General features: G+C 45.7%; 1 protein-coding gene across 8 annotated transcripts in view; it reads left to right on the top strand.

Annotated features, from left to right (window-relative positions):
• The first annotated feature begins 3,779 nt into the window (after window positions 1–3,779).
• The window catches only part of Xpot (exportin, tRNA (nuclear export receptor for tRNAs)), a 39,127-nt gene continuing 28,421 nt past the window's right edge, over window positions 3,780–14,485 (top strand). The window contains exons 1-5 of one of the 8 annotated variants that reach the window (XM_030245308.1): window positions 3,780–4,156; window positions 7,295–7,428; window positions 11,111–11,193; window positions 13,098–13,154; window positions 13,602–13,671. In XM_030245308.1, coding sequence (XP_030101168.1) covers window positions 13,656–13,671 — 16 coding nt within the window. In that variant the 5' untranslated portion in view covers window positions 3,780–4,156; window positions 7,295–7,428; window positions 11,111–11,193; window positions 13,098–13,154; window positions 13,602–13,655. Of the gene's footprint in view, window positions 4,182–7,294; window positions 7,429–11,110; window positions 11,194–13,097; window positions 13,155–13,601; window positions 13,672–14,485 lie in introns of all 8 variants that reach the window. The other 7 variants (XM_030245307.1, XM_030245306.1, NM_001359618.1 and 4 more) reach the window with 7 other exon arrangements.

Raw genomic sequence — 14,485 nt, 5'->3', positions numbered from 1 at the left:
TGTTAGACTCATGTGTGTGCGTGCCTCTGTGTGTGTGTGTAAGCAGGAAAGTACAAGTGTGTGTCATGTGTGTGGATGCATTCAGAGGTTAGAGGTTTTCATCCTTTGGAGCTGAAGTCACAAGTGGTTGCAAGCCACCTAATATGGATGCTGGGAATTGGTGAGGTCTGGAAGTCACCACACAAACCACTGAGACACCCATCTCAGTCAAACTGAGCTGGTTTATTGAATACACACCCCAAAACTGATCAATCGGGGGTGCAATCTAGATCCAGAAGCTAAACTGTGACCTACAGAGCTTTGAAGCCTGAAATTCACAAATGTCTGTGCCCAGTTACTCCACCAATCAGGATTTAGGGACAGGAGATTTCCTTGAGAACACGTCTTTGTTGTACACTTATCCTGTCCTCATTGGTTGGGTCATTCGACAGTGGTGGGGTGCGACTTGACTTGCCTAGCATCATGTGCCAACTTGCCAATCAGGATTTCATGTTTCTTTCTGCCAAGTAGGATGTCAATTCCCAGGGAGGTGTTGGGTCCAGGCCTATTGTGGCTATCTATACAACGCCGTTCTAACTGTCCTCTATTGTGATTGCTTTCCAAGAATGCCAACGCATAGAACATAAGAGAATTTGGGTTAACAGCTAACTCAGGCACAAAGAAGTAACGGAGTAACAGCACATGAGAAAGTTTCCTTGTAACATTAGTAACAGCTTAAAATGATTGGCTATACAAGGCAACAGTTACCCAGGCCTTAACAGGAATCAGACTCAGGTCCTTTGGAAGAGTAACTCTCCAGTCTTGCAGCCTGACATTTCTAACAACTAAATGTGTTACACAAGGTTAAAGGCTATGCAGGAAATGCTTCATCTTTAACATGGTCAGATGTTGTACAGGACTGTCCTCTTGGGCAAATAACGGCCATCTTGGGGAGTTCAACTGTGCCCACTTGGCTTGCTAAGGATCACACAGGGTAAAGCCAGGAGATTCTCCTTGGAGTTTGCAGCCAACCCTTGCCACCTATTATACATACCTTGTCCAAGCTGGCCTAGGGGAGGGGCTAATGTATGTAGGTGGGGCAAGGCTGAGGAGCAAGGGGTGTTTCATCTATGTGGCTGAGAGAAGCCAGTTACAGGATATTTAATGACATTGTGAACCCCAAGATTGTGTTATTTACTGGAAACACATGTTTTAGTTGTGGTGTGGCCAGGCCTTAGCCCACACCTTTAACCCAGGAGCTTTCTTCTTGAATATCGTAAACAGGATTAAATAAAGTCAATCGTTGGTCAAGAAGCAGAGCAAGCAGCCAGTCAACAGGAAGTGAACATAGGATTATTCAGAAAAAAACCATAGAGAGTAAGAGGGAGTCAGGAGGATGGGTAGAGAGACACACAGGAAGTAGAAGGGAGGGGCATTCAGTTTGAAGGAGGTTTTTTTTTTTTTTTTTTTTTTTTGAGACAGCATGAGGGAGGGGATTCCTGGTGGGATATCAGCTGAGGAGGAGGGTTAGCTGGGTGCTTTCTCTGCCTCTCTGAGCTAGCAGGCTCCCGAGTCTTTGTTGGTAAAATCGATTTTGTTATAAAACAGCCATCATCCCTGATGAGTAAGGACTTTGCAGAGCAGCCTTTTTAAGGGAGAGGAGCGCCCACACTCAGTAAGTAACCCCTTACGCATGCTCAAGTAAGTCCAATAAACTCCTGGGGTCCCCACACTGAACTTTGAAGGAGTCTAGGTGAGCTTGTTCTTAGGACCTTGGGAAGAGGGGTAGACTTGAAGATTGCCCTGGGAAGGAGTTTTAGTAACATAAGTGAGTAAGGGTAGCTGCTAAGAGGTAACATCAGTTTTTATTCTACTTCCATTCCCTCCTCACTCTGTCCGATCTGCTGGCAAGTTTTGTTAGCTCTTTGTGGTCTGGGCATTGAAGCTAGGGTGGTGGGTGCGAGGTAAGCACACTATCACTGAGCTATATCCCTAGACCTCGTCATTCACTTTTAAAGAGAGGATATAGCTATTGTGCCCTGGCTGGCCTTGAAGTTGAGATCCTCCTGCCTCAGCTTCTGAAGCAGCTTGGATCACAGGCTTGTAGAACAGGTCTGGCTTATTCTTAGTGGGAGCTAGAGGCAAGGCTTTGACTACATTGAACATGTACACTGAGCATGTACTGAATAAGATATTAGGTGTATTGGCACACACCATTAGTCTCAGTACTTGTGAGGGAGACAGAGGTAGGGGGATCTTGGTAAGTTCAAGGCTAGCCTGGTCTATATAGTGAGTTCTGGAACAGCCAGAGTTTACTGTAGAATACTGTTTCTAAGAAACGAAAGGAAATCTACACGTTGGGTGCACTGCATTGTTTTCATGATAAACTCTTTAAACTCGGGAAGTAAACAATTCAAAGATCCCCCCCAAACTAACCAGATTAACAATACCATCCCCTCCCTCATGCTATACACTCTTGGACAAGCTGAATTGCTGGAACCTGTCCTACCTGCTGTCTTCGGGGAGGCTGCTGTCTTTATATCATTTCTGCTCCTGTAAGAAAGTCACCCCAGTAAAAGCCATTGGTTCACCAAGCTTGACTTTCGTGGTATCCTCACTTTAGTCTGTCATCAGTACCGAATCTGGGTATCTATCTGCAGTGAACAGATGTTTGTCCATGTATCCCCAGAGATAGTGTCACTTATGATAAGTCTAACACGTGTATCAAACTTAATTCATGAAATAGTCAGACCTGGTGACAACCTGGAACTCCAGCACTCTGGAATCTGAAGCAAGAGAACAGTGAAGGCCAGCAAGTTTCAGGCTAACCAGAGCTACATAGTGAGCCTCTCTCTGCCTCTAAATAAAATTAACCAAACCTTACCCTCTGAGGCTGGTACTGTCCCACTCTACATAAAATGAGTAAACTGAGATGGACTTTAACACTCATGATGCCAACAATAATGGAGGTGCAGCCTTAGGATTTAGGTAAGGTTGCTGGAGCTTATACTGCGCCCACACAGTAATAATAGCACGGGATCAAAGAAACAAAGCGAACGGAAGCACGGGACTTGTACGTATGTTTTCCCTCTCTCTTTTCTTTTTTTCTTTTTTTGAGACTGTGTTTCTCTCTGTAGTCCTGGCACTCGCTCTGTAGATGTGGCTACCTCTGCCTCCTCAGTGTTGGGATGAATGGTAATCGCCACCATCACCGGGGACTGCTTTCGGTTTTCTTTTTTTCTTTCTATCTTTTTTTGTAGGCAAATTTAGTAATATTTAAACTGGGCGTGGTGGTTCATGCCAGTAATTCCAGAATTTGTAAAGTTTAGGCCAGCTTGGGAAAAATGAGTGAAAACCAGCCTGGGTTATGGAGTGTGATCTTGCCTCAAAAGCAAAACAAGTAAATAAAAATACAGCGGATTTTTTTTTTTTTTAAAGAGTCCTTAAGCGTCTGGACTCTTGACACGTGGAACCGCTGGAAAGGAATTCAGCAACTGACTCAACACGTGGTTTCAACCACGTCCACTTTTCCGATCTCAGGATCTCCGCACTGCCACCTGACCAGACCCTTCTGGAGGGAGTGGAGAGTTACTAATTCACGCCGACGCTCAAAGCAGAGCGCAACGTGGCCGGTCTTCTAAAAGCTTAGAGGACCTCAGTAACCTGTAGCTAGGAGGGCGGTGTGCACTCTCCCAGCATGCACCACAGGCCCGCCGGCCACGCCCCCTGCGAGCTCCAGGGAGCACGTGCGCGGTCCTCCTCTCGGAAGCGTCCCATGCGCTTTGCACGCTGGGAGTTGTAGTCCCCCGGGCCCAGCCTGCTGGCGGCCGTCTGCACTCTACTTCCATGAGGCTGCTGCTAGCGCGGGTCCGCGCGGTACGACGCGGGGGGCGTGCCTCGCGCTGACTCAGCGGCGGCGTTAGCGGGACCCTGCGCAGTTTTCCTTCCAGGGCCGCCGACTCCGCCCGCCGGCTTGCCAACCTGCCCTCCCCGCTCCGCGCCACGCAAGAGAAGGCGCCCGGGGAACGCCGAGCGCCGAGAGGAGCGCGGCCCGGGCCGGCTCCGGCGCTAGCGCTGCGGCTGTATTGGAGGACTACAGCGACAAGGACGTGGGCCGCTCTCCGTGCTCCCTGCGTACGGCCCGCTCCTTGCGGCTGGCCGACCCTCGGGAGTGCAGGCGAGGAAGAGATATTGGAGTGATGGTGACTGGAGGCGTAGGGCGGCGGGCCGGGGACCCTACGTGGCCGGGCGAGCCGGACTTGGGGTTGGGGACGATCGGTGGCGGCCGCGTCCCTAGTGCGTGGCTGCCGGTTGCCGGGTGTTTCATCACCCGAGTGGCCACGAGGCTTCGCTCTGGGAGGGATCCGGGCGAAGGATAGGGGGCGAGGCCGGCCTAGGAGGCTGCCCCCCAACCCCATTTGTGATAGTTTTAGAGTGCGTCCCACCAGTTTGAGCTGTAGGGACCTCAAAGTTGATCCGCTTCCCACCCCGGGACAAATAGGAGAGAAAGTGTTATTTCTGCGTAGTAATTTGCCAGCAGGGACAGCCTTTTCCCCTTTTTGCTTCTTTACAGTCTTGCAGCCACGGAAAAGCTTGATGTTCCCTGTAACCTGAAAAACGAGTACTTTTTGGAAGCCTTAATTAGTTGTTACTGGGGGAAGTTACGTTGTATTAAAGCGACTTGTCAACTTGATGTTAAAAGGCTGGAAAGATTCAGTCGGTCTCAAACAGGCTTAAGTAGGTGTGGAGGAATTTTCCACATTGTTTGATTATTCTTGACTTAATGGCTGAGGGAAAAATTAAGGCTTCCAATTTTACATGTTTTTTTTTCGCTCCCCCCACCCCCACATCCACCTTTGCAGGTAGTATAAGATGTTTACCATATTGTAACAATGTTTAAGCCTGCAAGGCTCTGCATCGGTAGGTCAGAAAGCTAAGCTTCCTTTGCCGGTCTTTATTAGGCAATCGTTACCTTTTAACCCTGTGTTTTATTCACAGATAGGTGGTTTACCATCTCATTTTATTTTGGTTTGATGTTTTTTTCCGATTGTGTAGAGGGCGAAGGTTTGTGAGGGATTCCTCACTATGGAACAAGTTTGCTGAGGATTTTTTTTGTTGGTGTTGAGCATGTGCTCGGCTGGGCCTCTTATTTATCTTTTTTCCTCTTGTCAAGATTAGCGTGAAATGACAAAACGCTTAAGCAGTTTTTTTCCCAAAGCAATGGATAATTTAAAGGAACTCTAGTGGATTTCTCAATCAGGGGTTTACAGACAGTCTTACACCGACTTTTCTCTCTGAGCATTTTTAGCAGGAATACTACTTTACTTTAAGAATGTTTCAAGTTGTGCATCCTGCGTGCCTGTCTCTGACTTTGTACCCTATTGGAGGCATGCTTTGCACACATGCACACATTGTAGTCTTTAGGACTTTGCCCCTTTTCCTGCAGACAGAATGGAATGCATACTTTTGGGGTGTTTGTTTGTTTGTTTTGGTGTGCAGCTTCAATTTTTGTTTTGTTTTTGAGACAGAATCACTATAGCTCTGGCTAGCCAGAACATCCATATGTAGATAGACCAGGCTGGCTTTGAAGTCCCAGATCCCCCTGCCTCTACCTCCCAAACAGTGGGATTAAAAGGTGTGTGCTACTTTGAGTGACTGAATGGTTGTGTCACTTGGGGTGTGTGTGTGTGGGTCGGTGGGGTTGGTTGGTTGGTTGTTTTTTCAGACTGGGTTTCTCTGGGTAGCCCTGGCTGTTCTGGAACTCTGTTGACTAGGCTAGCCTGGAACTCAAGAGATCAGAGACCCTCCTGCTTCTGCCTTCCCAATGCTGGTATTAAAGATGTGTTTTTGTTTTGTGTTTTATCTGTTCTTACTGATAAGGATTGGAATATAAATCTAGAACTTAAAAAAACTACATATATTTATCTCATATATGTACAGATGTGTGCATGTGTGAATGTGCGCATGTGCAGTGTACATGCGCAGTTCTCTTCTTCCACCATATGGATCTAGGGTTTTCAGGGGTCTTTACCCGTGAATCATCTCACTAGTTCAAACCCAGAGCACTAAAAACCTAAAACCTGTGTTTTCACATTTTAAGAACATAGTAATGCATTCATATTTCACAATGGTTTGGGGTTTTTTGTTTTTGTTTTGTTTTGTTTTTTGTTTTTGAGAAATCAAACTGTCACATGGTAGGTCGTGGAAAGGATTATTTAATCCTGTTCTGTTAGGATCAAATAGTAGAGCGTCGAAGCTGTATTGCTGCACGAGGTGATCTGGAGGTGAAATATTGGAGGCCTTGCAGGGTTTAGCCTCGAAGCTGAGAAGAGCTGTGTGTGTGTGTGTGTGTGTGTGTGTGTGAAGTAGGGTGTGCTTGAGAGCTGCCGTGTGATGTGGCAAGCATTGCTGGCCTTGCTGAGGAGCACGAAGAGTGGTCAGGAATTGTTGAGAAATGTTGGCATCTCAATCCTGTAGGCAGTTGGAATTTAGATTGCCTGGCTGGGGTCTGCAAGGTTGCTATGAGTGATCAGAAGAGGGGGCTTAACTTGGATCCTGATTTTTTTTTTTCAATTCCAAAAAGATCAAGGAAAACAGAAGAGTATAGAGATCTATCTGCGGCCTGGCCCTGGCTTCACCACGCCTGAAAGGCTGCCCGTGACCTCCGTTCACCTCTTGGCCTCTTTAAGTTCTCTGTGGCTCTAATAATTTAAAAACAGATAAATAAAAAAGATGTGTAGCTTTATAATAGGAATATAAGGATATATCTGTATGTGCTTATATGTGTGCTTGTATATATATGTGCAGGTGGAAGGCAGGGAATCCATATTAGATGTCTTCATCTGTTGATTTTCACTATAACTTTTTTTTTTTTTTTACAATTTCATACATGTATATAATGCATGCTGCTTATTCTCCTACCTTGAATATTTGTCAGAACTCTCCGCCTCTCCTTACTTTTTGAGGCAGGGTCTTACTGAACCTGGGACTTAGCAGTTTGGCTGAGTAGCTGGCCAGAAAACTTTGGGGATCTGACTGTTGTTTCCACCTCCTTCCCCACCCCCAGCACTTCATGCTTGTTTCTAGAAGAATTACTTTCTGTATTTGGCCGGGGCACTTTGCGGGGCGATAGCACCTGAAAGCTTTAATGGCATACTTGTTTAGAGTCTGCACAATTATGCTGCTGTGGGCTCCATGGCCCACTTTTGTTCTTGTGAGGTCTAGACTCTTAAGGTGGGTTTTGACCCTTCAGGAGCTGTGTATTTTCAGCCACATCTGATATTCTAGGTGATCATCTTTTGTTTTCTGTGCACAGATGATTGTGGATTCTGCTGTGGGATTAGAAGCCACGTCTGTTGTGATCGGAAAACTCCAGGAATAGCGGCCGAGATGGATGAACAGGCTCTTTTAGGGTTAAATCCAAATGCCGATTCAGACTTTAGACAGAGGGTAAGTCAGTCAATGTAACTATTTTGAAAAGCATGCAACCATAAACACGTGTCAGAGGATTTAGACAGCAAACACATCTGATGATAGAGGTATAATTTGAGTAAACATTAATAAAACCAAACATATTTGAGGCATGTTCTGAATATTGAAACATCGAGTGTTCTGATTGATTTTTGTTAGATTGGCTGAGCCAGGATCCTGAAACCTGACCCGTTAAGGCAGGACTTTGTGCAACATGGGACGTTGCTAATTGTTGCAACGTTGTAACACAGTTACAGAGACAGAGAACTTTGTAGTAGGCAGTATATGTTTTACCCTGTGGTTGCTTACCTTGCACTGCAAGTTGCTTAAGTCTGAAGTTGGTGACAGTGAGCCTCCTTACTAGTCTCTGCAGACTGGAAATAAGCAGTTCCCGTATGCCACACCTTAAGTTATATAAAACAATTTTGTGATGAGAAATCCATTAGGAGATGCTGGTATATTTGGATAAATGTAAACAATTAAACCCACTGTCATGCAGAAGTCTACTAAGTACTGTAGCTGAGTGATAAAAGAAGACGCTAGAAGAACAACAAGCCTTTAATTAATGTTTAAAGACGTGAGCGTTCTGAAGTTTAGGATCAAAGGAAGGAGGGTTATTCTTGTAGCAAAGGAGAGAGAGTACTTGTTATAAATGAGCCAGAGTTAACAATCTCACTATGTATTAGAGCCATATTTGTTTGGCTTTTATGTGGTTTAAAAGACAAAACAAAACTTCCCAAGCAGTTTCTGATACAATACACACCTCTGCTGATTAGAAGGAACTCCCCCTCCAAATACAGCAACTAATAGAAATCTAGGTGTAGGCACATCAAAAACCTAGCAGTCAAAACCAGGTAGTGTTGGTGCACGCCTTTAATCCCAGCTTTGGGAGGCAGAAGCAGGCAGATCTCTGAGTTCAAGGCCAGCCTGGTCTACAACAGGATAGCCTGGTCTCAAAAAACAAACACCCTAGAAGTCCAGGCTTTTTGTATATTAATGGTTTTATTTTCATAGGGACTTAAACCACCTGCTTTGAAAGTAGCTGAAGTATTGCAGTCTTGACCTCAGTCTGCTTTGGTGTTGCAGGCTGATTATAATTAAAAGTTTTATGCGTGTCCGATGATTTGGGGCTTTTGTTTTTATAGTGCTGGGAATTGAACCTCGGCAAGGGCTCTACCACTGAGCTTTATGCTCTTGTTGTTATCCTGATTTGGTTTGGGGTTTTTGTTTCCGCTTCAACTCTGGGGTTCCAGGGATTCTTTTCTTTTCCCAGCCTACCTTGCAAACAGGGTTCAGTTTGTTTGAGGTGTAATCTTGCTGTGTTACCTAGACTGTGTGGCCTGGCGCTCTCCACGTAGCTCAGGCTCACCTTGAACTCCCAGCACTCCCCCTGCTTCAGCTTCCCGACTGCTGGGATTACCACCGTATTCTACCCGCTTTGCTTTTAGGAAATTCGCTTAAGGATGACTGCCTGTGGCATGCTTGTGGAGGTCAAAGGCGACTTTGTGGAGAAGAGTCGCTCCTCCCTCTGATGTGGGTTCTGGGATCACTCTGAGTCACTCACGGAGCGCTTAGTACCTGCTGAGCAATCTCCCCGGCCCTTTCCTCTGCTCTCATTAGTGTTTGTTGGGCCGGTTGTGGGGCGGGGGGGGGGGGGGAGCAGTGTGTGTGTGTGTGTGTTTCATGTATTTATTTGGTGGGGAGAGAGCATTGTGAGCCTTGTCTTGGGGTTTTCATTGCTGTGCACAGACACCATGACCAAGAACTCTTATAAAGGCAACATTTAACTGGGACTGGCTTACAGGTTCAGGGATTCAGTCCATTATCATCAAGGCAGGAACATGGCAGCATCCAGGCAGGCATGGTGCAGGAGGAGCTGAGAGTTGTACATCTTCATCTGAAGGCTGCTAGCAGAAGACTCGATTCCAGGCAGCTAGGATGAGGGTCTTAAAGCCCACACCCACAGTGACACACCTACTCCAACAAGGCCACACCTCCTAATAGTGCCTCTCCCTGGGCCACGCACACACAAACCCTGACAAGCTGCAGAAGTGTTCCTCCCTCCCCTGCCCTGCCAGGTGGGCTCTAGGAGCCAGAGTTTACCCCCTGAACCATCTTGCTAGCTCTGTTTTGTTTTGTTTTGTTTTGAGACAGTCTCATATAGGCCAAGCTAGCCTGGAATAAGCCATTGTCATTGAGGATGGCTCGGCTGTTCTGATGTCCCCACCTCATCCTCCCAGGCTCTGGAATTGCAGGCATGCCCCACCGGATCTAGACTTCCTCTTTGGTGATTTGGTTGGTTGGTTGAGACAGAAGCTGACACCACAGTCCAGGCTGGCCTCCAGGTTTCGGCAGACCTACTATGGTCATTCCTTGAATTGGCTGTAGGCTTGGCTCACCGGGCCTGGTTCTTAACCCTATTTATTTTTAATGCATTCTTTTTTTAATCCTGTTAATTTTTAAGTTCCAATATTGAACGTTTTAAAAGTTAGTTACTTGTGTGTGCTGTGGTGAGGGTGGGGCCACCAGGGCCATGGTGCTCGGATGGAGTCTGTTCTTTATCTTCCGCCGTCGTCCTTGCGTTCCGGTGGCTGAGCTCAGGTCCTTTTCCCTGGTGAGCCATTTTACCAGCTCTGTCCAACAGAGTTTTAACAAATACACCTCGGTGTTCTTTTCCAGAAAAAAAAAAAAAAACAAAACGCTGATCTATTAGTGTTTTATTTTTGTTCTGTAGTATGGAATAGAGTTTATTTAGGGAATGAGAGGGAGTTGAGGGACTGAAGACAGAGAAAGGCAGAGAGGGGGAGAGAAGGAGGGAGAAAGAGAGAGCAGAGGCCAGCCAGGAACACAAGGGGAAGGGGAATGGGAAGAGAAGGGACGGAGAGGGAAGAGGATAAGAGAGTAAGAGTTATTACTGCTTTTAATATAATTTTTTTTTTGATAAGAATGGGTTCTGTGATGGGAATATTTTGGGCCTCTGGTTTCATCCAATTTCATGTTACACCATCGTGAGCAGCAGAATTGACGAGGATGAAGAGGAAAGAATGTTGGAAGTTTGGTTTGTTTTTTTTTTAAAAGAAATATATGTATGAGTACACTGTAGATGTTTACAGACACACCAGAAGAGGGCATCGGATCCCATTACAGGTAGTTGTGAGCCACCATGTGGTTACTGGGAATTGAACTCAGGACCTCTGGAAGAGCAGTCAGTGCTGTTAACCTCTGAGCCATCTCTCCAGCTCCAGTGAAGGTTTTGATGGTCCTGATGCTGCAGTGTAGGAATAGTGAAAAGCTACCATTGGGTGGGCTGACTGCAGCCTCTCGAGTGTCTGTATGTCAGTCTGTTTCTGTGTGGGCATCAGTCAACAACAATGCCAAGAATGGCAAGCTGGCAGTTCTTCTCTGTTATCACCGTAACCCAGGTCCGCAGGTCACTCTTGCTCCATCTCCTTTACTATAAGGAAACTAGCTTAAGCGTCTACCTGGTAATTGGTCACTGATCTACTTTTAGGAGTGATGTGGACTTTGCTTGGATTTAAATGTTTTAGCTGTTGTATTAATCCCAAATTGTTGATTGTCAGTTCTCTCCGTACTTTGTTTAGTGTGAGCGGGGCATCAGAATTCAATATTGAACATATTACTTTGTTTTGGAATCTTTCAGGCCCTGGCTTATTTTGAGCAGTTAAAGATTTCCCCAGATGCCTGGCAGGTGTGTGCAGAGGCTCTGGCACAGAAGACATACAGGTAATTAAGATGGATATTCTATATTGTCTGCAAGGATCAACATTTCTGGGAGGCATTTTAAGTTTTTTCGTTGGGAAGTGTTTTATTTTGTCTTTTAAGATTCTGTGACTTGCCTTTTAGAAAACCGTTAGTAGCATGAAAAGAGAAAAATAGCAAACCGATTTTTTTTTTTTTTTTTTTTTTTTTGGTTTTTTAGAGACAGGGTTTCTCTGTATAGCCCTGGCTATCCTGGAACTCACTCTGTAGACCAGGCTGGCCTCGAACTCAGAAATTTGCCTGCCTCTGCCTCCCAAGTGCTGGGATTAAAGGCGTGCACCACCATGCCCGGCTGCAAACCGATTTTTAAACTAATCCAGAATTGACTTTTCAGTAAAATCACCCTTTCCTTTCTGTGTGTTGTGTGCCTTAGGGCAGTTCTCACTGGTGTAGGCTACACTAACCATGTCTCTGTTTTATTATTGGGAGTTGGTAAAGGTGAGCAATGATATGTATCCTTGTGTTTGCTTGTTTGTTTGAGACAGTGTTACTCTGTAACAAGCCCCCACTGTTCCAGGCTGGCTTTGTAGACCAGGCTGGCCTCAAATTCACAGAGATCCGCCTGCCTCTGCTTCCCCAGTGCTGGGATCAAAGGCTTGAGCCCCCATGCCGGGCCAGTGGTATGTATCTTAATTGAAAGCTTTTGCTTACAGTATATCAATATTTTGTTACTGTGCTTTGGTGTTGGGAACCAAGGTCTTATCATTAGTAGTCGTACCCATAATCCACCCTGTAGGCTTTTCAGCATGGACCTCAGTGGGGCTGAAAGCAGATCTCAAAGTATTTCTCTCCAGCTCTTCTGTCTTCATCAGTGCGGCCACGCTACATGTGAAAGGCTATCCCCTGCAGCGTGCCGTTCTTTTAAAGCAACAAGCAGTTTCACAGAAATAGAAACCTGTATAGTCATTTCATTGTTAGTAAAGTTAGCTTCTTACTAAAGAAGAAAAACTGGCAGAGCAAAGCTCCTGAGAAGCAGGTAGCCAGCAGGACGAAGGCAGCCCCCTGATGGGGCGGCAGCATGGGCGCTTGCTCAGGGCCTTCTGGCTGCAGTTGCTGCTGGAGTGCTGCACCTGCAGTTCTGTTTGGTCGCAGCCCATTTTGCACAGAGGCTCCTTTTCCCGCACATCCTAAGCATCGCCATTCCTACTCGGACTACGCTCAGGAAACAGTGTCCCCACACAAAGCCTGTCTTCTGTACCATCTATCTTGACTGAGCAGATTCTTGGCCCCTGAAGGAATTTTGTCAGAGTTGGTGACTGTATTACCTAACAGTAAAGAAATGGATAATGGACAGGTAGTGTTGGGTTTTTTCCTCCCATCTTCCTACCTTGTTTATTTTGTAATTGGCTGTAAGAACCCTGACTAAGGATGCTTAAGTTTTGCATAGGCCAAAGCCGGCATCTTTGATTTGGTCAGTCTCTTGTGAGCTGCATCTCTAACCATTCTCAAGTCAAGCAAAGAAATTGTTGCAGGAACCTCGGCTCTCTGCAGTAGAGTTTGAGGCGATGGCCTCTCTTTACAAAGCTCTGTGTTTAGGGTGTGTATCAGAGCTTGTGGTTATGTCGCTTGTAAAATGTAATGGAACTTTCACATGTTGGGAATTGTATTTAGGACTTTCTTAACCCTTTAAACAGGGCTTGGGCCTGTCGCTCACTGGTGGAGCCTTTGCCTGGAATTCAGGAGGCCCTGTGTAAGGTACCCAGTGCCCTCGAAGAATAAAGCAGATAGTAATGAAAACAAATAAAACAGAGTTGGTCGGCAGAAACCCAGACAAGAGGCCTGTAGTGGCTATTCACAGTGACTATTGGTATTTTGCCTGTTTTCCCCAATCCATTCTCTGATTGTCTAATTTCCTTTTGCTTTTTCAGTGATGACCACGTAAAGTTCTTCTGCTTCCAAGTACTAGAGCATCAAGTTAAATACAAGTAAGGCCATTTCACTGTTTCCAGTCTTCACGGCTTGTCGGGATAGGAATGTTTGAATTTTCTGAGGAAACCAAAAATACAGGTGGTAAACTAACCGCGTAGACATTCTCTCTGGGCTGTGAACCTGTTGTGATTTTTCCCAAACTAAATCAGTCTACAGACCTCACCACATAGTCAGAAAAATCACATAGCTGTCATTTTGTCTGATGGAGAACTGAACCGAGAATCTGAGTTCAGTGACTCTAGTCTGTCTGATGCTCTGATCTGTGCGGTCTTCCAATACTGTGACAGAGGGTGTTTACATTGTTTTAGGAAACCCTGAACACTATAAAATGCTCCATTTTCAATAGGTGAGATTGACTTTGAAAGCCACAGACCACAAATGCAGTGACTGCTGCGTCTTTACCAGGTACTCAGAATTAAGCACTGCTGTTGTGTCTTTACCAGGTACTCAGAACTAAGCACTGCTCAGCAGCAGCTCATCAGGGAGACACTGCTCTCATGGCTTCAGGCTCAGGTAAAACAGTCATTCCTCTGTGCCTCGAGCAGCCCTCTGTCTGCTTCATCCTGTGTCTACAGTGCTAGTCGTGAGGGTCACAGGCAGAAACAGTAATAACTTAAGGCTGCGCTCATAACCAAAACTGTTGGACTTTCTTCTGTAACGTGCTGTGAAAAATTATTTTGGGACCCAGTCTCACTGTATAGCTCTGGCTGGCCCGGGACTCCTGTCCCTGCCTCCCAAAGACCAGGATCAAAGGTGCCTGCCATCACACCTAGTTAGAACTTTGGTTTTAAAAAGAAATTCTTTATCTAAAATAAACTAAGCTTTTTAAATTACTATTATGTATAGATACGTTTGTGTGTGGGTATGTACACCTGACTGCAGGTACCCACAGAGTCCGATAGAGGGTGTTAGACTCCCTGCAGCTGAAGTTCCAGCTGGTTGTGACCTGCCCAGTGTGGTTCTAGGAACTGACCTCCGGCTCTCTGCGTGATCAGGGCCTGTACTTCCCTGCAGAGCCGTCCCTCTACCCCCTAGAGTTTATTGACTTAAGTCTTAAGCTCCTGACAGGACCGGCTTTTGTGTTCGGTCCTTAGAGCTGGCCTGTGCTGACACAGCCAATATACAGAGGCACTTCTACAAGAACAATAAGTTGTTTATTCTCACACTCCTCCTGGTTAACTATAGTTAAGCTTAGCATTTAAAGCTTCCGGGTTAACTAGAGCCTCTTCCTTTACAATCGAACTGAAGAAGGAAGAACAACTGAATTTTTTTCCTTAGAAGAAATTATGTGAATTGTTAAAGTTGTGTTCATGAAACTTAAATGACT

The sequence above is a fragment of the Mus musculus genome, chromosome 10, assembly GCF_000001635.26.
Source record: "Mus musculus strain C57BL/6J chromosome 10, GRCm38.p6 C57BL/6J".
Lineage (NCBI taxonomy): Eukaryota > Metazoa > Chordata > Mammalia > Rodentia > Muridae > Mus > Mus musculus.
The sequence above is the reverse complement of the archived record's forward strand: the minus strand, read 5'-3'. Positions and strand labels throughout refer to the sequence as shown.